The sequence below is a fragment of the Hyperolius riggenbachi genome, chromosome 5 (assembly GCF_040937935.1).
Source record: "Hyperolius riggenbachi isolate aHypRig1 chromosome 5, aHypRig1.pri, whole genome shotgun sequence".
Lineage (NCBI taxonomy): Eukaryota > Metazoa > Chordata > Amphibia > Anura > Hyperoliidae > Hyperolius > Hyperolius riggenbachi.
The window spans coordinates 446,480,979-446,507,897 of record NC_090650.1 but is presented as its reverse complement, the minus strand read 5'-3'; the positions used below and the strand labels follow the sequence as shown (position 1 = coordinate 446,507,897).

General features: G+C 53.9%; 1 protein-coding gene across 1 annotated transcript; it reads left to right on the top strand.

The window, feature by feature from the left end:
* Window positions 1–1,493: 1,493 nt before the first annotated feature.
* On the top strand, window positions 1,494–22,991 carry LOC137519273 (uncharacterized). Its single transcript, XM_068238183.1, has 2 exons — window positions 1,494–1,579; window positions 18,847–22,991. The coding sequence occupies exon 2, from the start codon at window positions 18,851–18,853 to the stop codon at window positions 21,158–21,160; it is 2,310 nt and encodes a 769-aa protein (XP_068094284.1). The 5' UTR covers window positions 1,494–1,579; window positions 18,847–18,850; the 3' UTR covers window positions 21,161–22,991.
* Window positions 22,992–26,919: the final 3,928 nt, after the last annotated feature.

Genomic DNA, 26,919 nt, shown 5'->3' with positions numbered 1-26,919 from the left:
TTTTTTATGCGCTTGCATTTTTCTGATTGGCAAGTGTCTTGATTTTTGAAAATAAATACTAGTGGTTAAATCAATACAAAATGCAAATCGTTTTTCAAGCGTTCCTATACATTATATTGAAACACAAATAATCGCACAGATATGCATTAAATTGGAATGCAGCAGTGGAAAAGGCCATACAGGATTCTTATTTTAAACAGGCTTCACTTAAAGGAGTCATCAGGCAAAATCGAATAAAATAGGTGCTACTTACCGGGGGCTTCCTCCAGCCCCAAGCTCCCAGCGTGTCCCTCGCCGCAGCTCTCCCCGCAACCGTTCGCCGCAGCTCCGTCCCGGTCCCCGGCGATGACGTCAGAGCGACCTCCAGGTCGGCCTGTACTGCGCCTGCGCGAGCGGAACTGTCAATCACCGCCACGTGGGCCGGGCTGTACTGCGCAGGTGATAGTAGTTCTGCGCCTGCGCAGTACAGCCCGGAGGACGTCCAATGACGTCAGCGCACCCCCGTGAGGTGCTTTTTGGAGCGCAGAAGAGCCCGACCTTGGAAGCCGGCCAGGCCAGGTCAGGTGCGCCACTGCAGAAGACCGGGAGCCTGCGGAGCGGCGGCGAGGGCACATCCTGCCTTCCACGGCCTGGAGGAAGCCCCAGGTAAGTGGATTTGTATTTTTTTTTTTTTTAGGTGCTGCATGAACCTTCCCTGTAAGTTAACAGTCAAGAGTTAACATGTTATGGCCTGCCCATCTGATTCTCCCTGAGCATGCTGGGTATTCAGTAAAGCTGCCGCTGTAGTTCCGCAGTGTCGGCACACGTCACGTGGTGCGCTCCCGGGCCCCCGGCATGCAGCCCCTGCTGGAGTCAGACGATGTGTATGACTTCCTGTTTAAGCTGGTTCTGGTCGGGGACGCCGGGTCGTGAAGACGTGCGTCGTGCAGAGGTTAAAGAGCGGCGTGTTTGTGGAGAGACAGGGCAACACCATCGGGGTGGACTTCACTATGAAGAGCCTGGAGATCCAGGGCAAGAGGGTGAAGTTGGGGGGACTACAACTCCCAGCATGCCTCCCCAGCCTTATATGTGTGTGTCTATGGGGGGGGACTACAGCTCCCAGTATGCCAGACTATATGAATGTTAGTGGCTGTGTGAGGACACATGGACTGGCCAGCAGTGATAGTGGGCGTGTCAGACCAGGAGTTAGTAACTTTGTAACCAAAGAGCTGCCTCTACTGCTGCTGTAACCTGATCCCTCCCCCTCAGTGAGCTGGGAGGAGTGGCTTCTCTCACTGAGTCCCTGACTCTTCCCAGCTCAGCAGAAGCTGCTGTTCCTCACTGTGAGCCGAATCACTCCTTGTGATAATCCGACTCACAAAAAAGATCCGAATCGTCCATGATCCGGACAAGCACTCTCCATGCTTGCTGCAGTGTGCGGGAGTTACACTAGGCCCAGTCTCTGCTCTCTCTGGCTGCGGACCGGGTACAGAGCTGATTGCCGGTGAGACGTCTTCCTCTGGCTTCCGGACACAGGCGGAGGGCTCCGGTCTGCAGGCTCGGGGGACACAGGCGGATATGCTGCAGTAGGGGAAGGAAGGTAAACAGACTAATGACCGCCTGAGATTCAGTCTCTTGCTGTTCAGAACAAAGGCCACAGCCTGCTTATGTATGGATGTATTTTCTATGTGTGGACAGAACTGTAGATCTTCTCTCTCACCTGTCCTGTGGCCCTTATACTGTCCCCCGTACGCTGGCTAACCTGTCCCGCGGCCCCATTACGCTGGCTGACCTGTCCCGTGGGCCCCGTACGCTGGCTAACCTGTCCTGTGGGCCCCGTACGCTGGCTAACCTGTCCCGTGGGCCCCGTACGCTGGCTAACCTGTCCCGTGGGCCCCGTACGCTGGCTGACCTGTCCCGTGGGCCCCGTACGCTGGCTAACCTGTCCTGTGGGCCCCGTACGCTGGCTAACCTGTCCCGTGGGCCCCGTACGCTGGCTAACCTGTCCCGTGGGCCCCGTACGCTGGATAACCTGTCCCGGGGGCCCCGTACGCTGGCTAACCTGTCCCGCGGCCCCCGTACGCTGGCTGACCTGTCCCGCGGCCCCCGTACGCTGGCTGACCTGTCCCGCGGCCCCCGTACGCTGGCTGACCTGTCCCGCGGCCCCCGTACGCTGGCTGACCTGTCCCGCGGCCCCCGTACGCTGGCTGACCTGTCCCGCGGCCCCCGTACGCTGGCTGACCTGTCCCGCGGCCCCCGTACGCTGGCTGACCTGTCCCGCGGCCCCCGTACGCTGGCTGACCTGTCCCGCGGCCCCCGTACGCTGGCTGACCTGTCCCGCGGCCCCCGTACGCTGGCTGACCTGTCCCGCGGCCCCCGTACGCTGGCTGACCTGTCCCGCGGCCCCCGTACGCTGGCTGACCTGTCCCGCGGCCCCCGTACGCTGGCTGACCTGTCCCGCGGCCCCCGTACGCTGGCTGACCTGTCCCGCGGCCCCCGTACGCTGGCTGACCTGTCCCGCGGCCCCCGTACGCTGGCTGACCTGTCCCGCGGCCCCCGTACGCTGGCTGACCTGTCCCGCGGCCCCCGTACGCTGGCTGACCTGTCCCGCGGCCCCCGTACGCTGGCTGACCTGTCCCGCGGCCCCCGTACGCTGGCTGACCTGTCCCGCGGCCCCCGTACGCTGGCTGACCTGTCCCGCGGCCCCCGTACGCTGGCTGACCTGTCCCGCGGCCCCCGTACGCTGGCTGACCTGTCCCGCGGCCCCCGTACGCTGGCTGACCTGTCCCGCGGCCCCCGTACGCTGGCTGACCTGTCCCGCGGCCCCCGTACGCTGGCTGACCTGTCCCGCGGCCCCCGTACGCTGGCTGACCTGTCCCGCGGCCCCCGTACGCTGGCTGACCTGTCCCATGGCCCCCGTACGCTGGCTGACCTGTCCCGCCGTACGCTGGCTGACCTGTCCCGTGGGCCCCGTACGCTGGCTAACCTGTCCCGTGGGCCCCGTACGCTGGCTAACCTGTCCCGTGGGCCCCGTACGCTGGCTAACCTGTCCCGTGGGCCCCGTACGCTGGCTAACCTGTCCCGTGGGCCCCGTACGCTGGCTAACCTGTCCCGTGGGCCCCGTACGCTGGCTAACCTGTCCCGTGGGCCCCGTACGCTGGCTAACCTGTCCCGTGGGCCCCGTACGCTGGCTGACCTGTCCCGTGGGCCCCGTACGCTGGCTGACCTGTCCCGTGCCCCCTGCACGCTGGCTGACCTGTCCCGTGGCCCCCGTACGCTGGCTGACCTGTCCCGTGGCCCCCGTACGCTGGCTGACCTGTCCCGCGGCCCCCGTACGCTGGCTGACCTGTCCCGCGGCCCCCGTACGCTGGCTGACCTGTCCCGCGGCCCCCGTACGCTGGCTGACCTGTCCCGCGGCCCCCGTACGCTGGCTGACCTGTCCCGCGGCCCCCGTACGCTGGCTGACCTGTCCCGCGGCCCCCGTACGCTGGCTGACCTGTCCCGCGGCCCCCGTACGCTGGCTGACCTGTCCCGTGGCCCCCGTACGCTGGCTAACCTGTCCCGTGGGCCCCGTACGCTGGCTGACCTGTCCCGTGGGCCCTGTACGCTGGCTGACCTGTCCCGTGGGCCCTGTACGCTGGCTGACCTGTCCCGTGGGCCCTGTACGCTGGCTAACCTGTCCCATGGGCCCCGTACGCTGGCTAACCTGTCCCGTGCCCCCTGTACGCTGGCTGACCTGTCCCATGGCCCCCGTACGCTGGCTAACCTGTCCCGTGGGCCCCCGTACGCTGGCTGACCTGTCCCGTGGGCCCTGTACGCTGGCTGACCTGTCCCGTGGGCCCTGTACGCTGGCTAACCTGTCCCGTGGGCCCTGTACGCTGGCTGACCTGTCCCGTGGGCCCTGTACGCTGGCTGACCTGTCCCGTGGGCCCTGTACGCTGGCTAACCTGTCCCGTGGGCCCCGTACGCTGCTAACCTGTCCCGTGCCCCCTGTACGCTGGCTGACCTGTCCCATGGCCCCCGTACGCTGGCTAACCTGTCCCGTGGGCCCCCGTACGCTGGCTGACCTGTCCCGTGGGCCCTGTACGCTGGCTGACCTGTCCCGTGGGCCCTGTACGCTGGCTAACCTGTCCCGTGGGCCCTGTACGCTGGCTAACCTGTCCCGTGGGCCCCGTACGCTGGCTAACCTGTCCCGTGCCCCCTGTACGCTGGCTGACCTGTCCCATGGCCCCCGTACGCTGGCTGACCTGTCCCGTGGGCCCTGTACGCTGGCTGACCTGTCCCGTGGGCCCTGTACGCTGGCTGACCTGTCCCGTGGGCCCTGTACGCTGGCTAACCTGTCCCGTGGGCCCTGTACGCTGGCTAACCTGTCCCGTGGCCCCTGTACGCTGGCTGACCTGTCCCGTGGCCCCTGCACGCTGGCTGACCTGTCCCGTGCCCCCTGTACGCTGGCTGACCTGTCCCATGGCCCCCGTACGCTGGCTAACCTGTCCCGTGGGCCCCGTACGCTGGCTGACCTGTCCCGTGGGCCCTGTACGCTGGCTGACCTGTCCCGTGGGCCCTGTACGCTGGCTAACCTGTCCCGTGGGCCCCGTACGCTGGCTAACCTGTCCCGTGGGCCCCGTACGCTGGCTAACCTGTCCCGTGCCCCCTGTACGCTGGCTGACCTGTCCCATGGCCCCCGTACGCTGGCTAACCTGTCCCGTGGGCCCCGTACGCTGGCTGACCTGTCCCGTGGGCCCCGTACGCTGGCTGACCTGTCCCGTGGGCCCTGTACGCTGGCTAACCTGTCCCGTGGGCCCTGTACGCTGGCTAACCTGTCCCGTGGGCCCCGTACGCTGGCTAACCTGTCCCGTGGGCCCCGTACGCTGGCTGACCTGTCCCGTGGGCCCCGTACGCTGGCTGACCTGTCCCGTGCCCCCTGCACGCTGGCTGACCTGTCCCGTGCCCCCTGCACGCTGGCTGACCTGTCCCGTGCCCCCTGCACGCTGGCTGACCTGTCCCGTGCCCCCTGCACGCTGGCTGACCTGTCCCGTGCCCCCTGCACGCTGGCTGACCTGTCCCGTGGCCCCTGTACGCTGGCTGACCTGTCCCGTGGCCCCTGTACGCTGGCTGACCTGTCCCGTGGCCCCTGTACGCTGGCTGACCTGTCCCGTGGCCCCTGTACGCTGGCTGACCTGTCCCGTGGCCCCTGTACGCTGGCTGACCTGTCCCGTGGCCCCTGTACGCTGGCTGACCTGTCCCGTGGCCCCTGTACGCTGGCTGACCTGTCCCGTGGCCCCTGTACGCTGGCTGACCTGTCCCGTGGCCCCTGTACGCTGGCTGACCTGTCCCGTGGCCCCTGTACGCTGGCTGACCTGTCCCGTGGCCCCTGTACGCTGGCTGACCTGTCCCGTGGCCCCTGTACGCTGGCTGACCTGTCCCGTGGCCCCTGTACGCTGGCTGACCTGTCCCGTGGCCCCTGTACGCTGGCTGACCTGTCCCGTGGCCCCTGTACGCTGGCTGACCTGTCCCGTGGCCCCTGTACGCTGGCTGACCTGTCCCGTGGCCCCTGTACGCTGGCTGACCTGTCCCGTGGCCCCTGTACGCTGACTGACCTGTCCCGTGGCCCCTGTACGCTGGCTGACCTGTCCCGTGGCCCCTGTACGCTGGCTGACCTGTCCCGTGGCCCCTGTACGCTGGCTGACCTGTCCCGTGGCCCCTGTACGCTGGCTGACCTGTCCCGTGGCCCCTGTACGCTGGCTGACCTGTCCCGTGGCCCCTGTACGCTGGCTGACCTGTCCCGTGGCCCCTGTACGCTGGCTGACCTGTCCCGTGGGCCCTGTACGCTGGCTAACCTGTCCCGTGGGCTGGCTGACCTGTCCCGCGGCCCCCGTACGCTGGCTGACCTGTCCCGCGGCCCCAGTACGCTGGCTGACCTGTCCGGCGGCCCCCGTACGCTGGCTGACCTGTCCGGCGGCCCCCGTACGCTGGCTGACCTGTCCGGCGGCCCCCGTACGCTGGCTGACCTGTCCGGCGGCCCCCGTACGCTGGCTGACCTGTCCGGCGGCCCCCGTACGCTGGCTGACCTGTCCGGCGGCCCCCGTACGCTGGCTGACCTGTCCGGCGGCCCCCGTACGCTGGCTGACCTGTCCGGCGGCCCCCGTACGCTGGCTGACCTGTCCGGCGGCCCCCGTACGCTGGCTGACCTGTCCGGCGGCCCCCGTACGCTGGCTGACCTGTGCGGCGGCCCCCGTACGCTGGCTGACCTGTCCGGCGGCCCCCGTACGCTGGCTGGCCTGCCCGGCGGCCCCCGTACGCTGGCTGGCCTGCCCGGCGGCCCCCGTACGCTGGCTGGCCTGCCCGGCGGCCCCCGTACGCTGGCTGGCCTGTCCGGCGGCCCCCGTACGCTGGCTGGCCTGTCCGGCGGCCCCCGTACGCTGGCTGGCCTGTCCGGCGGCCCCCGTACGCTGGCTGGCCTGTCCGGCGGCCCCCGTACGCTGGCTGGCCTGTCCGGCGGCCCCCGTACGCTGGCTGGCCTGTCCGGCGGCCCCCGTACGCTGGCTGGCCTGTCCGGCGGCCCCCGTACGCTGGCTGGCCTGTCCGGCGGCCCCCGTACGCTGGCTGGCCTGTCCGGCGGCCCCCGTACGCTGGCTGGCCTGTCCCGCGGCCCCCGTACGCTGGTTGACCTGTCCCGCGGCCCCCGTACGCTAGCTGACCTGTCCCGCGGCCCAAGTGCGCTGGCTGACCTGTCCCGCGGCCCCCGTACGCTGGCTGACCTGTCCGAAAATCTTGCACCCCTAGTATACACCTCGGGTTTTCATTATGTAAGGCATCACCTAAAATTTTTTCTAAAATCCATACTGTACATTAGATTCCCCTCTGGATCCCACAGCATAGACAAACGCAGGGAGTACATTTTAAATCGGCGCCGGTAGACTTGGGCGCAGGATACAGCCGGTATATGGCTGATCCTGCACAAGTCCGGGCCGATGTAATTACTATTCCCCCTCCAGGCCGCCATGGATAGTGGGGGAATGATATAATTCAGCTTCCGGCGATTGCTGGAGGCCAAATTATTATGTTTTTAAGCAACTTCGGCTCTGTCTCCTGACGGCTCCGACGTTACTCACTGAGCGCTTCAATAGGAGTGATTCCTATTGTAGTCTATGGAGGCGCCGCCTGCGCCCAAATCTAGCAGCGCTGAAAAGCACTGCTCCGAACGCAGGGGGGTAATTTCAGCTGCCCAAAATTTTCCCTTCAAACCAGAGCCATAGCAGTTTCTGGGGACAGACACAAGTTGTGACTCAAATATATCTGCAGGCATTCAGCAGATCACATCCCCACCCCCTTTCTTTACAGTTAACTTTGGATGTAGCAGATGCATGTGTAGAGAGCATGGAGCAGCAGTGTGTGTAGAGAGCATGGAGCAGCAGCGTGTGTAGAGAGCATGGAGCAGCAGCGTGTGTAGAGAGCATGGAGCAGCAGCGTGTGTAGAGAGCATGGAGCAGCAGCGTGTGTAGAGAGCATGGAGCAGCAGCGTGTGTGCAGAGCATGGAGCAGCAGGGTGTGTGCAGAGCATGGAGCAGCAGCGTGTGTACAGAGCATGGAGCAGCAGCGTGTGTACAGAGCATGGAGCAGCAGCGTGTGTACAGAGCATGGAGCAGCAGCGTGTGTACAGAGCATGGAGCAGCAGCGTGTTTGCAGAGCATGGAGCAGCAGTGTGTGTAGAGAGCATGGAGCAGCAGCGTGTGTACAGAGCATGGAGCAGCAGCGTGTGTGCAGAGCATGGAGCAACAGCGTGTGTGCAGGGCATGGAGCGGCAGGGTGTGTGCAGAGCATGGAGCGGCAGGGTGTGTGCAGGGCATGGAGCGGCAGGGTGTGTGCAGGGCATGGAGCGGCAGGGTGTGTGCAGAGCATGGAGCGGCAGGGTGTGTGCAGAGCATGGAGCGGCAGGGTGTGTGCAGGGCATGTATCGGCAGGGTGTGTGCAGAGCATGGATCGGCAGGGTGTGTGCAGAGCATGGAGCGGCAGGGTGTGTGCAGAGCATGGAGCGGCAGGGTGTGTGCAGAGCATGGATCGGCAGGGTGTGTGCAGAGCATGGAGCGGCAGGGTGTGTGCAGAGCATGGAGCGGCAGGGTGTGTGCAGAGCATGGAGCGGCAGGGTGTGTGCAGAGCATGGAGCGGCAGGGTGTGTGCAGAGCATGGAGCGGCAGGGTGTGTGCAGGGCATGGAGCGGCAGGGTGTGTGCAGGGCATGGAGCGGCAGGGTGTGTGCAGGGCATGGAGCGGCAGGGTGTGTGCAGGGCATGGAGCGGCAGGGTGTGTGCAGGGCATGGAGCGGCAGGGTGTGTGCAGGGCATGGAGCGGCAGGGTGTGTGCAGGGCATGGAGCGGCAGGGTGTGTGCAGAGCGTGTGCAGAGCATGGAGCGGCAGGGTGTGTGCAGAGCATGTGCAGAGCATGGATCGGCAGGGTGTGTGCAGAGCATGGATCGGCAGAGTGTGTGCAGAGCATGGAGTGGCAGGGTGTGTGCAGAGCATGGAGTGGCAGGGTGTGTGCAGAGCATGGAGTGGCAGGGTGTGTGCAGAGCATGGAGTGGCAGGGTGTGTGCAGAGCATGGAGCGGCAGGGTGTGTGCAGAGCGTGTGCAGAGCATGGAGCGGCAGGGTGTGTGCAGAGCATGGAGCGGCAGGGTGTGTGCAGAGCATGGAGCGGCAGGGTGTGTGCAGAGCATGGAGCGGCAGGGTGTGTGCAGAGCATGGAGCGGCAGGGTGTGTGCAGAGCATGGAGCGGCAGGGTGTGTGCAGGGCATGTATCGGCAGGGTGTGTGCAGAGCATGGATCGGCAGGGTGTGTGCAGAGCATGGAGCGGCAGGGTGTGTGCAGAGCATGGAGCGGCAGGGTGTGTGCAGAGCATGGATCGGCAGGGTGTGTGCAGAGCATGGATCGGCAGGGTGTGTGCAGAGCATGGAGCGGCAGGGTGTGTGCAGAGCATGGAGCGGCAGGGTGTGTGCAGAGCATGGAGCGGCAGGGTGTGTGCAGAGCATGGAGCGGCAGGGTGTGTGCAGGGCATGGAGCGGCAGGGTGTGTGCAGGGCATGGAGCGGCAGGGTGTGTGCAGGGCATGGAGCGGCAGGGTGTGTGCAGGGCATGGAGCGGCAGGGTGTGTGCAGGGCATGGAGCGGCAGGGTGTGTGCAGGGCATGGAGCGGCAGGGTGTGTGCAGAGCGTGTGCAGAGCATGGAGCGGCAGGGTGTGTGCAGAGCATGTGCAGAGCATGGATCGGCAGGGTGTGTGCAGAGCATGGATCGGCAGGGTGTGTGCAGAGCATGGAGTGGCAGGGTGTGTGCAGAGCATGGAGTGGCAGGGTGTGTGCAGAGCATGGAGTGGCAGGGTGTGTGCAGAGCATGGAGCGGCAGGGTGTGTGCAGAGCGTGTGCAGAGCATGGAGCGGCAGGGTGTGTGCAGAGCATGGAGCGGCAGGGTGTGTGCAGAGCATGGAGCGGCAGGGTGTGTGCAGAGCATGGAGCGGCAGGGTGTGTGCAGAGCATGGAGCGGCAGCGTGTGTAGAGAGCATGGAGCAGCAGCGTGTGCAGAGCATGGAGCGGCAGGGTGTGTGCAGAGCGTGTGCAGAGCATGGAGCGGCAGGGTGTGTGCAGGGCATGGAGCGGCAGGGTGTGTGCAGGGCATGGAGCGGCAGGGTGTGTGCAGAGCGTGTGCAGAGCATGGAGCGGCAGGGTGTGTGCAGAGCATGTGCAGAGCATGGATCGGCAGGGTGTGTGCAGAGCATGGAGTGGCAGGGTGTGTGCAGAGCATGGAGTGGCAGGGTGTGTGCAGAGCATGGAGTGGCAGGGTGTGTGCAGAGCATGGAGTGGCAGGGTGTGTGCAGAGCATGGAGCGGCAGGGTGTGTGCAGAGCGTGTGCAGAGCATGGAGCGGCAGGGTGTGTGCAGAGCATGGAGCGGCAGGGTGTGTGCAGAGCATGGAGCGGCAGGGTGTGTGCAGAGCATGGAGCGGCAGGGTGTGTGCAGAGCATGGAGCGGCAGGGTGTGTGCAGAGCATGGAGCGGCAGCGTGTGTAGAGAGCATGGAGCAGCAGCGTGTGCAGAGCATGGAGCGGCAGGGTGTGTGCAGAGCGTGTGCAGAGCATGGAGCGGCAGGGTGTGTGCAGAGCATGGAGCGGCAGGGTGTGTGCAGAGCATGGAGCGGCAGGGTGTGTGCAGAGCATGGAGCGGCAGGGTGTGTGCAGGGCATGGAGCGGCAGGGTGTGTGCAGGGCATGGAGCGGCAGGGTGTGTGCAGGGCATGGAGCGGCAGGGTGTGTGCAGGGCATGGAGCGGCAGGGTGTGTGCAGGGCATGGAGCGGCAGGGTGTGTGCAGGGCATGGAGCGGCAGGGTGTGTGCAGGGCATGGAGCGGCAGGGTGTGTGCAGGGCATGGAGCGGCAGCGTGTGTGCAGGGCATGGAGCGGCAGCGTGTGTGCAGGGCATGGAGCGGCAGCGTGTGTGCAGGGCATGGAGCGGCATGGTGTGTGCAGGGCATGGAGCGGCAGGGTGTGTGCAGGGCATGGAGCGGCAGGGTGTGTGCAGGGCATGGAGCGGCAGGGTGTGTGCAGAGCATGGAGCGGCAGGGTGTGTGCAGGGCATGGAGCGGCAGGGTGTGTGCAGGGCATGGAGCGGCAGGGTGTGTGCAGGGCATGGAGCGGCAGGGTGTGTGCAGGGCATGGAGCGGCAGGGTGTGTGCAGGGCATGGAGCGGCAGGGTGTGTGCAGAGCATGGAGCGGCAGGGTGTGTGCAGAGCATGGCGCGGCAGGGTGTGTGCAGAGCATGGAGCGGCAGGGTGTGTGCAGGGCATGGAGCGGCAGGGTGTGTGCAGGGCATGGAGCGGCAGGGTGTGTGCAGGGCATGGAGCGGCAGGGTGTGTGCAGGGCATGGAGCGGCAGGGTGTGTGCAGGGCATGGAGCGGCAGGGTGTGTGCAGGGCATGGAGCGGCAGGGTGTGTGCAGGGCATGGAGCGGCAGGGTGTGTGCAGGGCATGGAGCGGCAGGGTGTGTGCACACACCTCACACACACACACACACCTCACATACATACACACACACACACACACACACCTCTCACACACACACACACACCTCACATACACAAACACACACCTCACATACACACACACACACACCTCACATACACACACACACACATACACCTCACACATACACACACACACACCTCACATACACACACACACACACACACCTCACATACACACACACACACACACCTCACATACACACACACACACACCTCACATACACACATACACACACACACCTCACATACACACATACACACACACACACACACCTCACATACACACATACACACACACACACACACCTCACATACATACACACATACACACACACACACACACCTCACATACATACACACATACACACACACACCTCACATACACACACACACACCTCACATACACACACACACACACCTCACATACACACACACACACACACACACCTCACATACACACACACACACACCTCACATACACACACACACACACCTCACATACACACACACACACACCTCACATACACACACACACACACCTCACATACACACACACACACACCTCACATACATACACACACACACACCTCACATACATACACACACACACACCTCACATACATACACACACACCTCACATACACACACACACACCTCACATACACACACACACACCTCACATACACACACACACACCTCACATACACACACACACACCTCACATACACACACACACACCTCACATACACACACACACACCTCACATACACACACACACACCTCACATACACACACACACACACACCTCACATACACACACACACCTCACATACACACACACACACACACACACACACACCTCACATACACACACACACACACCTCACATACATACACACACACCTCACATACATACACACACACACACACCTCACATACATACACACACACACCTCACATACATACACACCCCTCACATACATACACACACACACACACACACACCCCTCACATACATACACACACACACACCTCACACCATACACACACACACCTCACACCATACACACACACACCTCACACCATACACACACACACCTCACATACACACACCACACACACACACACACACCTCACATACACACACACACACACACCTCACACACACACACCTCACACATACACACACTCACACCACACACCTCACATACACACACTCACACCACACACCTCACATACACACACACACCACACACCTCACATACACACACTCACACCACGCACCTCACATACACACACACACCTCACATACACACACACACACACCTCACACCATACACACACACACCATACACACACACACACACCTCACACCATACACACACACACACCTCACACCATACACACACACACCATACACACACACACACACACACCATACACACACACACACCTCACACCATACACACACACACACCTCACACCATACACACACACACCATACACACACACACACACACACCATACACACACACACACCTCACACCATACACACACACACACACACACACACACCTCACACACCACACACACACCTCACACACCACACACACCACACACACACACCTCACACACCACACACACACCTCACACACACACACACCTCACATACACACACACACCTCACATACACACACACACACACACCTCACATACACACACACACACCTCACATACACACACACACACCTCACATACACACACACACACCTCACATACACACACACACACACCTCACATACACACACACACACCTCACATACACACACACACACCTCACATACACACACACACACACACACACACCTCACATACACACACACACACACCTCACATACACATACACACCTCACATACATACACACACACACCTCACATACACACACACCTCACATACACACACACCTCACATACACACACACCTCACATACACACACACACCTCACATACACACACACACCTCACATACACACATACACACACACACCTCACACACACACACCTCACACACACACACCTCACACACACACACACACCTCACATACACACACACCTCACATACACACACACACACACCTCACATACATACACACACACACACACACACACACACCTCACATACACACACACACACACACACACACACACCTCACATACATACACACACCTCACATACACACACCTCACATACACACACACCTACCGCACACACACACACCTACCTCACACACACACACACACCTCACATACACGCACACACACACCTACCTCACACACACACACACACACACACACACACACACACACACCTCACATACACACACACCTCACATACACACACCTCACATACACACACACACACACACTCACACCTCACATACACACACTCACACCTCACATACACACACTCACACCTCACATACACACACTCACACCTCACATACACACACCTCACATACACACACACACACCTCACATACACACACCTCACATACACACACACACACACCTCACATACACACACACACCTCACATACACACACCTCACATACACACACACACACACACCTACCTCACACACACACACACACCTACCTCACACACACACACACACACACACCTACCTCACACACACACACGTACACACACACACCTACCACACACACACACACACACACACACACACCTACCTCACACACACACACACACCTACACCTACCTCACACACACACACACCTACCACACACACACACACACACACACACACACACCTACCTCACACACACACACACACACACACACACACACACACACACACACACACACACACACACCTACCTCACACACACACACACACACCTACCTCACACACACACACACACACCTACCTCACACACACACACACCTACCTACCTCACACACACACACACACCTACCTCACACACACACACACCTACCTCACACACACACACACCTACCACACACACACACACACACACCTACCTCACACACACACACCTACCTCACACACACACACACCTACCTCACACACACACACACACACACCTCACACACACACACACACACACACACACACACACACACCTACCTCACACACACACACACACACACACACACACCTACCTCACATGCACACACAAACACACACCTCACACACACACCTCACATACACATACACACCTCACATACACATACACACCTCACATATACACATATACACACCTCACATTCACATACATACACACACACACACACACACACACACACACACGCCTCACATACACACACGCCTCACATACACACACACACACCACACACCTCACATACACACACACACACACACCTCACACACACACACACACACACACACACACACACACACACACACACACACACACACACACACACACACACACACCTCACACACACACACCTCACACACACACACCTCACACACACCTCACACACACACACCTCACATACACACACCCACACACACACACACCTCACATACACACCACACACACACACCTCACATACACACCACACACACACACCTCACATACACACACACACACCTCACATACACACACACACCTCACACACACACACACACCACACACACACACACACACACACACACACCTCACATACACACACACCTCACATACACATACACATACACACACACACACACACACCTCACATACATACACACACACACACACACACACACACACACACACACCTCACATACACACACACACACACACACCTCACATACACACACCTCACATACACACACACACCTACCTCACACACACACCTCACATACACGCACACACCTACCTCACACACACACCTCACATACACACACACACCTCACATACACACACACACACACACCTCACACACACACACACACACACCTCACATACACACACCTCACATACACACACACACCTCACATACACACACACACACACCTCACATACACACACACACACACACCTCACATACACACACACACACACACCTACCTCACACACACACACACACACCTACCACACACACACACACACCTACCACACACACACACACCTACCTCACACACACACACACACCTACCTCACACACACACACACACACACCTACCTCACACACACACACACACCTACCTCACACACGCACACACCTACCTCACACACGCACACACCTACCTCACACACACACACACACACCTACCTCACACACACCTACCTCACACACACACACACACCTACCTCACACACACACACACACACCTACCTCCACACACCACACCCCCACACACACACAACACCACCCCACCACACCACCCACACACACACCACCCCCACCACACACACACCACCCCCACCCCCACACACACACACCCACCCACACACACACCACACCACCACACACACCACACACACACACACACAACCACACCACACACACACACCACACACAACAACACACCCCCACACACACACCCCACCCACACACACCACACCACACCAACCCACCACACACCACACACCACACCACCCACCTCACACACACCTCACACACACACACACACACACACACCTACCTCACACACACACACACACCTACCTCACACACACACACACACCTACCTCACACACACACACACCTCACACACACACCTACCTCACACACACACACACCTACCACACACACACACACACCTACCTCACATGCACACACAAACACACACCTCACATACACATACACACCTCACATACACATACACACCTCACATACACATACACACCTCACATACACATACACACCTCACATACACATACACACCTCACATACACATACACACCTCACATACACATACACACCTCACATACACATACACACCTCACATACACACATATACACACCTCACATTCACATACATACACACACACACACACACACGCCTCACATACACACACACACACACACACACACACACGCCTCACATACACACACACACACCACACACCTCACATACACACACACACCTCACATACACACACACACACACACACACACACACACACACACACCTCACATACACACACACACACACACCACACACCTCACATACACACACACACACACACACACACCTCACATACACACACACACACACACACACCTCACATACACACACACACACACCTCACATACACACACCTCACACACACACACCTCACATACACACACCTCACATACACACACACACACCTCACATACACACACACACACACACACACACACCACACACTGTACACACACACACACCTCACATACACACCACACACACATACACACCACATACACACCACACACATACACACACCTCACACACACACACCTCACATACACACCATACACACCTCACATACACCTCCACACACACACCTCACATACACACCACACACACACACACACACACACACACACACACACACTCACACTCACACTCACACACACACACACTCTCACTCACTCACTCACTCACACTCACCACACACACACACACTCATACAGTTTGTCTTGGTTCACACTTGATCAAGTACAGTGGGATTTGAAAATGTAATGTCCGCTACAATGTTCTGTCTCTAGCCTGGGCCAAATATCTTTATGGATACAGTAGCAGCATCACTTTTATGATCGCCATTGATCAACAATCCTTCACAAAGCATTGTGTACCAGTTTACCGAACAGTGAGATTGGAAATATAGGTTAGTCCAGTTTTGAGGACAGATTTGTAGTTCAAAAACAGAATCATGAATCTTATTCTGGACTGTATAGGAAGACAGTGGATGGATTCACAGAGTGGAGCCGCTGTGGTGGAACAATGGGAGGAATGGATAAATCTTGCTGCCTTATTCATGATGGACTGCAGCGGGGCAATTCAAGTCATAGGGAGATAAGGTAGAAGTGCATTGCAGTAGTCCAGGAATGATAATATGATGGCATGGATGAGGAGTTTGGTGGTGATAGAGGTCAGGAAAGAGTGGTCTTTCCAGATGTTGTGGAGGTGGAAGTTGCAGGAGTTTGTGTGATGATTGATGTAGGGGGTGAAGAAGAGTGTGTAGTCAAGGTTGAAAGCAAGACAGCGGCCTTGAAAGGTAGGTAGATTGGTTAACAGTAACATGCACATTTGGAAGGGTCATGGATGGCCGGGGTGGGAAGATCATCTGTTTCATTTTGTTCAGGTTTATTTTCATTAACCAAGCAGACATCTAGGAGGTGATGGCTGAAACAAAGGAGGAGATCTTGTCCATGGGAGTGGTGGTTAGTTCAGTGGTTTGGAGGTAGATCTGGGTGTCATCTGCATACAGATGAGTTAAAACTCATGGACGAGATATCCTTTACAATGGTTGATATGTATATAGGGAGGACAATAGGGGTTCAAGGACCGAGCCTTGGTAGATTCCCACCAAAAGGTGGTTGGGTGGATGAAGGAGGTGGTGAAGGAGCATTTGGACAGGTAGGATGAGACCTAGGCCAGGACAAGGCCATGAATTTACATGGACTTCAGTGACCACATGAGTAAGGGATGGTCCACTGTGTCAAAAGCTGCCAAAATGCTAAGAAGTAATAGAATGGCGTATTTGCCTTCAGCTTTAGAAAAGGCTAGGTCATTGACCACTTTGGTATGAGCAGTTTCTGTTGAATGGGTAGTCCAAAATCCAGGTTTCAGTTGATCCAGTAGGGAGTTGGCATTGAGTTATTGGGTCAAGTCTGTGTGTACCACACGATCAAGGAGTTTTGAGTCAAAGAGGAAGATTGATATTGGCGGGTAGTGCGTGGTTAAATGAGTGTTTGTTTATTTAGCCGGTTAAATGAGTGTTTGTTTATTTAGCCGGCGTAGTACAGTGGCCTGCTTGAATTCTGAGGGGAAGTTGCCTGTGGATAGGGAGAGGTTAAAAAAGAGCAATGAGGAATGGGGCCAAAGCCAGAAAGTGGTGATGGAGTAAGTGAGAAGGGAAGGGGTTAAAGGGGGAAGGTAGTGTGATTAAAAAGTCTGCGGTTGCTGTCTCACTTCCTCAATGGTAGTAGGAGTGGAGGAGGTGGGGTAGATAGTATGGAGGAGGAACTTGAAGTGAGAGAGTGGAATCGCAAGCTTGATATTTCCTGCAGAATGTAGTAAAACTTGGTCATCTTGTCTGTATCTAAATTGGTGGCAGAGAGGGAGTAAACGGATGGTGGGTGTGTTTAATCAAGTTGAGAATGGCAAAGAGACACAAGGCGTTTGGAACATAGTGTTCTGAAGATCTTGATGAAGTATTTCTACTATGCATTATCCAGGGCAGTGGTGTCTGTATGGCAGAGGTCTCTACATGGTGTATGTTTACCTAGTTTTCCATCAACTTCAATGTTTCAAAGCCAACACAACACAGAATTAAACCTCTGACTACAGTGAAGTGACAATACTACTCTCTTGTGTTGACAACAGTGGCCTAAGGTGGCACTCTGCACTAGAGAGAAGGTGGAATGGCTGTAGCTGAAGTGTACTTTGCAATATAGTGTTGTTGTGCATCATTGTTTAGTGTGTGATCAATATGAATTTATTGTGCCCATTTGTTCTGCATTAATGTAACACATATGGACAATTTTTATCCATAACATGATTAAAATTATGCTAATTTTTTTTTTTTTTTATTCATTTTAGAACAATGCCGTACTGTCTGATTGAGAGTTGTCCAAATAGAAGAGTGAACCCAGACTGCGATGAAAAATGTATCTATCATGTTTTCCCAACATCCATCGAAAAGATTAAACTATGGATGATGAAAACCGGCCAACAATTTGGTGATTTAGAGGGCGTAGCACAGAAAATCCTAGATGGAAAAAATACAGATGTCTTCAGAATTTGTTCAGCCCACTTTGAACCTCAGTGCTATAAAACCACTTCCAAACATAAAATACTTCAAAAGGGCTCCATACCAACCATATTTGCTACAGCAGAGAATAACATCTACATCAATGAAGACTCTGTTCTGAACTTCAAAAGAAAAAAACAGAAGCCCAAAAAAAAGGGTGGGACTTCAAATGCATGCACCCTTTGTGGAAACATTCCACTCACTGCTAAAAAGATCTGCAGCACTGATGCATCAAGCCAAACAGATGTTCTCACAACTGAAGTATCCACCCAAACGGAAGATGTCAACGTTTCTTATTTTCCTACAATTTTAGTGTATTCTAATTTCAAGTATTCTCAGACTTCTGCTCCATCATATCGTCAGCTTGTATCCATACCACAAAAAACTCAAGAACAAGCAACGGGTTCGCAATATCAACCCCCAATAATTGAATTGCTTCCCGATAATCCGATTGAAGGTGAAAGTGGTAATTTACGCAAAAGGAAAAGATCAACGATTGAGGGAGAAGATTCTACTCGTCAAAATAAACATCAATTTCAAGAACAGACAAACCTATCTGAAGAAATGGAACAATCTACATCCCCAGAAGAAAATCTACCAAATGGTGATGAAGAATACTTCCCATGCATCATCACAGAAGATCCTGATGGCACCCTACGGCCAGTACGCATAGATAGTCTGCTTTCAACCATTGATGAAGATAATCCAGATTTTATAACAAACGTTACACAAATGCGAAAATTCTTAGTATTCGAATCCTGCTTAGACGAATTGATCAGAAAAGTCCAATGTCAACAATCACCAACATGTCACCAAAAAATTGTCAAAATAAATAAACAACTAAGAGGATCAGCGGTGATTATTAGAGGAGTTTGTGAGGCTGGACATAGATTTAAAATATTTGAGTCCCAACCCAAAATAAAACGTCATTATTCTGGCAATATACTTTTAGCTGCAGGAATCGTTTGCAGTGGGGCAGATTTTTCAAAAACGTATCACTTATTCAAACTTTTAGGAGTTTCTCAAATCTGTGAAAAAACATTTTTCAACTATCAAAAAAAATTCTGCTTTCCCGCAATAAATTTGGCGTGGGAGAAAGAAAGAAAAAAAAATGTACAAGAAGCAAAGGTACAACCTGTCACACTAGCTGGAGACGGGCAATGTGACCGCCCAGGACATAGCGCAAAATATTGTATATACAGTCTAATGGATGTAGTGACACGTAAAATCATTGATTTTGAAGTAGTACAGTCTACTCAATGTTCATCATCCGCAGCTATGGAAAAATTAGGCTTTGACATTTGCATGAATAGGGTTATCTCTGAGGGTGTAGAAGTCATGCTGTTTGCATCGGATAAACATCCAGGAATACAAAAAATGATGCGTGAGAAATATGGACACATCATACATCAATTTGATGTATGGCATTACGCTAAGAACATCAGTAAAAAAATTAGAGCAGCTTCAAAAAAAAAGGTGAACGAAAGTTTGATTCCATGGATTGACAAAATCTACAACCACTTCTGGTGGTCAGTTCAACACTGTGAAAATAACGAAGAAAAACTGAGAAAACTTTGGCTGTCCCTTTTACATCATGTAGTTGACGAGCATGAGTGGATGGAAAATGGCAATCTTGAGAAATGTGATCATGATCCTATAACCGACACTGAACACAATCTTGGTATCTGGCTCCACGTAAACAGTTCTTCTTACAACCGACTGGAAGCAATTGTCAGCCATCGACAAATTTTGGCTGATCTGAAAAACTTGATCTGGTTTTGCCATACTGGGCCTCTTGAGGTCTTCCATAGTAACGTTCTCAAACCTAGAACAAAACGAATACACTGTGGAATGGATTCAATGCAAGCTAGAGCAGTGCTAGCTGCATTATCAAACAACCACAATGTGGGGAGAAAGCAGGCGGTGGTTAAAAAAGAGCACCAAAAAAGTGCCCCTCGTGGAAGCAAAAGATACAGATTCGCTGCACCAAAAAGGAAAAAGAAATGGGTTACACGAAAAGTGTACGACGCCAAACTATACACTTTCATTGGTCCCATTTTGGAAGACACTCTAAGAGTTTGCCAAGGCACTTTGTTGACTTAAAGTGGGTCCGAAGTGAACTTTTACTCATTGCATAATTGTGTTCCTTTCCTATCGTTTATAGGGCATTCCTCAAGCCAAATACTTTTGTTTTAATACTCTAATTCCCTATAAACTAAATAAACCATGCCCACAGGTTTTCAGAGAGCCTTGGTAGTAGCAAGGGCTCATGGGAGCTCAGTCTGGACAGGAGGAGGAGGAGGTGTTACTAGTCATTGATTTCGGAGGAGGAGGGTGATTAGGTTTTTTCACAGGCTGAGTGCTGAAGATACAGATAAGCCTGCCTCTGTGTAATGTTTACAAACAACATGGCTGCTGTCATTGTATCACAGGAAGAAATAATCATTTTCTATTAAAGCCGTTTGCAGCTAGATTTGCTGTGTAAACTATCTAAACTTTTAGATAGGCTATATAGACTAGTTACTTGTTCTAGTTAGTTTACCATCTCGGATCCGCTTTAAAGGATACCCGAAGTGACATGTGACATGTTGAGATAGACCTGTGTATGTACAGTGCCTAGAGCACAAATAACTATGCTGTTCTTTTTTTTTTTTCTGTCTGAAAGAGTTAAATATCAGGTATGTAAGTGGCTGACTCAGTCCAACAGAAAGTGACTACAGTGTGACCCTCACTGATAGAAATTCCTACTATAAAACCCTTTCCCAGCAGAAAATGGCTTCTGAGAGCAAGAAAGAGATAAAAAGGGGAATTTCTTATCACTGTAGTCACTTCAGGACTGAGTCAGCCACTTACATACCTGATATTTAACTCTTTCAGGCAGAGAAGGAAACAAAAGGAACACAGCATATTTAAGGTAGCCATACACTGGTCGATGTGCCATTAGATCGACCAGCTGACAGATCCCTATCTGATCGAATCTGATCAGAGAGGGATCGTATGGCTGCCTTTACTGCAAACAGATTGTGAATCGATTTCAGCCTGAAACCGATTCACCATCTGCTGAGCTGCTCCTGCCGCCTGTCCCCCCCCCCCCCCCCCGTATACATTACCTGAGGCTGGCTCCCGGGCGTGTTCTCCGCATTGCACGGCTCTGTTCCGGATCCATCCCGGCGCTTCCTGTGTTACTCCGTGACCAGGAAGTTCAAATAGAGCGCCCTCTATACTTCCTGGTCACTACAGTGACTCAGGAAGCGCCGGGATGGAGCCGGAACAGAGCGGTGCAGTGCGGAGAAGACGCCCGGCAGCCAGCATCAGGTAATGTATACTTGATCGGATCGGCCGCCGCTAGCGACGCGCACTTTACCCGCGGGCGATCGAGGGTAATTTCCCGCACGGCGCGATCGACGGACCGATCCGATTTCGGGAGGAAATCGGATCGGCGGCTGCGTTTACCGCGAACGATTGGCAGCAGATTCGATCCCAGAATCGAATCTGCTGTCAAAACGACCGGGAATCGAGCCAGTGTATGGCCTGCTTTACTTGTGTGTTAGGCACTGTACATACACATGTCTATCTCATCATGTCACATGTCACCTCGGTTGTCCTTTAACCACCTTAGCGGTATGGACGAGCTCAGCTCGTCCATTACCGCCAGAGGGTGCCGCTCAGGCCCTGCTGGGCCGATTTTGATCAAATAAAGAGCAGCACACGCAGCCGGCACTTTGCCAGCCGCGTGTGCTGCCCGATCGCCGCCGCTCTGCGGCGATCCGCCGCGAGCAGCGGCGAAAGAGGGTCCCCCCAGCCGCCTGAGCCCTGCGCAGCCGGAACAAATAGTTCCGGCCAGCGCTAAGGGCTGGATCGGAGGCGGCAGACGTCGGCTGACGTCCATGACGTCACTCCGCTCGTCGCCATGGCGACGAAGTAAACAAAACACGGAAGGCCGCTCATTGCGGCCTTCCGTGTTACTTTTGGCCGCCGGAGGCGATCAGAAGAACGCCTCCGGAGCGCCATCTAGTGGGCTTTCATGCAGCCAACTTTCAGTTGGCTGCATGAAATAGTTTTTTTTTTATTTAAAAAAAACCCTCATGCAGCTGCCCTGGCGATCTTAATAGAACGCCAGGGTGGTTAATGGGTATTCAGTACTTTAACTTTGCCACAAAACATTGCATCTCTCCCATGGCCCGATACACAGGAGATGATACACCAAATGCAATCTAGATTTGGCTCCAGCTCATAATTGGGCTTTGAAAAGAAATGTTCCTATGAGAATTCTGCGACATGGACTTGACGATGTCATTCGATTTCTTTATTTATTTTTGTATTCTTTCAATTATACATTTGTAAAGGATTCTTTATTGGTTTGTTCTTTTCTTGTGTTTATTAGTTACAGATGATTATCGAATAAAAATCATTACAATTTTTTTTATAACATTATTATATTTGTTTACGTGAATGAAAAAAAATATATAAATCTATATACACAAATTCCTTTTCTCCTATGTTGCTGTCACTTACAGTAGGTAATAGAAATCTAACAGAACTGACAGGTTTTGGACTAGTCCATTTCTTCATAGGGGATTCTCAGCAAGGCTTTCAATCTTTATAAAGATATTCCCTAAAAAGCATTTAAACAATGACACTGGCCAGCTTCCCTGCTCGCTACACAGTTTTTTGGCAGTTGGACAGAGCAACTGCCATTACTAAGTGCTTTTGAAAATAAATCCCTGAGAATTCCCTATAAAGAGATGGATTAGTCCAAAACCTGTCACTTCTGTTAGATTTCTACTACTTACTGTAAGTGACAGCAACCCAGGAGAAAAGTAATTTATGGCTCATTTTACTCCAGAAAAAAATGTACTTCTTATTTGTATAGGTTTGCGCATATTTTAAATTTAACATTTTTCGCCATAGTGCCCCTTTAATCATAAATTTACTTTACCGATTAGTAGTGATCAGATTGCAGAAAAGCAATACGATATTGGGCCTGTTGTGAAGAAGGGTCGCGCTCTGTGTATATGAATCCGGAGTCTGTGTAATGAGAAATGTATATGTCATATTACAGCATGGGTTAGTGCTAGGTACACACGATGAGATTTTCTTGAAGAATTCCTGCCTGAACAATTATTTCCAACATGTCCCATAATGTTCCAATTCATTTTACTCAGAAGTTACCAGTAAATCGATCGGACATGCTGGGAACGATCTAGCATAAAATCTGCAATAAAATCTAATCGTGTGTACCTACCATAAACACTACACTCTGTGTGGTTATGGCAGCACAAAGGAAATAAATGTACATGAGGGGGTAACGCGACACTTGTGAAAAGTTCTGTTCAACCAGCAGTGGAACTGTTTCATTAAAGTTTTTCCGAGATGAACTTTTACTCATTGCATAATTGTGTTCCTTTCCTATTGTTTATAGGGCATTCCTCAAGCCAAATACTTTTTTGTTTTAATGCTCTAATTCCCTATAAATTAAACAAGCCTCGCCCACAGCTTTTCATAGAGCCTTGGCATTTTCAGACAGTAGCAAGGGCTCATGGGAGCTTAGTCTGGGCAGGAGGAGGGGGAGGTATTACTAGCCAGAGGTTTCAGAGGCAGAGGGGAGGAGGAAAGGGGGATTAGGTTTTTTCAGAGGCTGAATGCTGTGTGTAATGTTTAGAAACAACATAGCTGCTGTCACTGTATCACAGGAAGAAATAATCATATTCTATTGAAGCAGTTTACAGGTAGATATGCTGTGTAAATTATCTAAACTTTAGATAAGATATATAGACAAGTTACTTGTTATAGTTTTTCATCTCTGATCCGCTTTAATAATGTGTGAGGAATAAGCATGCATTATTAGTGCATGATACACTTCAGTTTACAACTACATACCAGAAGATGTTTCAAAACTATTTTTTTAGACAGGTCCTATATGATTTTTAGAAATTTGTTATATTTTTTTGTCAATAAATAATCATATGGGATGTTTTTGCAATCATGAATTATACCGAAGTACATTGAAACTACAAGGTTTGAAACTGACATAATACCGTCTCTGGCTGTCCAGACGGACCAATGTGAAAGAGAGGGGCGGAGTGAGTGAGGGAGGTGGACCAATGGAACAAGGTTTAGCAGCTGCTAGGAGAGGGGCCTTGACTCATCTCCCATTTCTTTATGCTGCAATACACTGGTCGATTGCCACCAGATTGACCAGCAGATAGATCCCTCTGTGATCGAATCTGATCAAAGAGGGATCTATTGGCTGCCTACACTGCAAACAGATTTTGAATCAATTCCACTATAAAACCGATTCACAATCTGTGGAGCTGCTGCTGTCGCTGCCCCCCCCCCAATACATTACCTGATCCGGCCGGCGCGAGTCCCCTGGTCTCAGCTGTCTCCTCTTCGGCTGGCCTCCAGCTTCACTTTACTTCCTGTCCGGGGAAGTTTAAACGGTAGAGGGCGCTCTACTGTTTAAACTTCCTGTTGGGACAGGAAGTAAGTGAAGCCAGCCGGAGCCCAGCAGAGAAGGGACAGTGGGGACGCGCGCTGGTGAAAGAGGTAATGTATTGCTGCTAGCGTAGGTCGTCAGACATTCGAACGCCGCTACCGATGCACTCCTGACCCGCCGGCGATCAAGCGAAATCTCCCACGCGGACAGATCGACGGGAACAATCGATTTTGGATGGAAATCGATAGTTTGGTCAGCGTTTGTGCAACAATTTCACAGCAGATTCGATCACAGTGATCGAATCTGCTGTATATCGGCGGGAAAATCGTTAAGTGTATGGGCCCCTTAAGTAGTAGTAGTAGAACTAGATAAGACCCTTTCTGGTGAGCTGCAATGCGCATAGAGTAGCGTGACGTCATGTGATCAGCAACTGGAGCATGGAAAGTAAAATGTTACACATTGCCTGTCGCAGCTGCTGCCGTGCATTTCTTCTAAGGAGTAAGAAGGACGGAGGGGCAAATAAAAAGAATGAAGGCATTAGTCTGGCACCCCTCTCCGTGCATGATTCCCATTGTGCCGCTACTCCTCCTCTGTTATCCCACTGCCTGTCTGTGGGGGGCCACATATATCATGCTAGTCTATGGCTGGATAACCTATACTGTGTTGCATATGACTGTCTATCTAAAATGGCCAGATAAACTCAGCCACATAAAGTTGGCTTTGAAAAAAAGGGAAGGGGGGATTTGTGGAATGGCAAACTTGTGAGGATGCCACCGTCTCCAAACCCTGACACCCCCCCCCCCCCCCCCTGGTATTAATAAGGACCTCCAATATAGGTAGCCTGGAACGGGTAGCAGCCAGGAAGGTGGAGGCGGTCAGAACACCCCTCACCTTGGGTCACTGGACCATGCTTCCCCTCCAGGTATGCGGCCAGCGTTCAGAAGCTAGGGTAGAATCAAGCTGAAAGGTGAGCAATGACTCCTCTCCAGTGTGCGTTCCATCGAGAGGTACTTCCTGCAATTCCACCCATTGAAATACAGTGGGAAGCATTGCAGTAACTGACGCAAGGGTGGAACGCACGCCGGAGTGGAAGGAGGTCATCGCTTCCTTCCCCGCTTGCTTCTAATGTAGCTTCTGAACACTGGACAAATAGCTGGAGGGGGAGGGTGGTTGGAGGAGCACAAGGTGAGGGAAGGTGCCTCTGACCCCTCTCCCTGCAGCTGTGCCTTCTGCTCTCTCTTCATGGCTGCTAATCACCCCAGCTCCGCGTCCCCCCCCAGCAAGGTGGGACTTTCCGCCTGAGGAACCTGCCTCATGGGCGGCCCGGGCCTGGACAAGAACCTACAGGCATCAAATCTGTTACACTAATGTTCAAACCATAATATAGAACAGTCTGTTCTATTTTCAAACAGTAATTAACCCC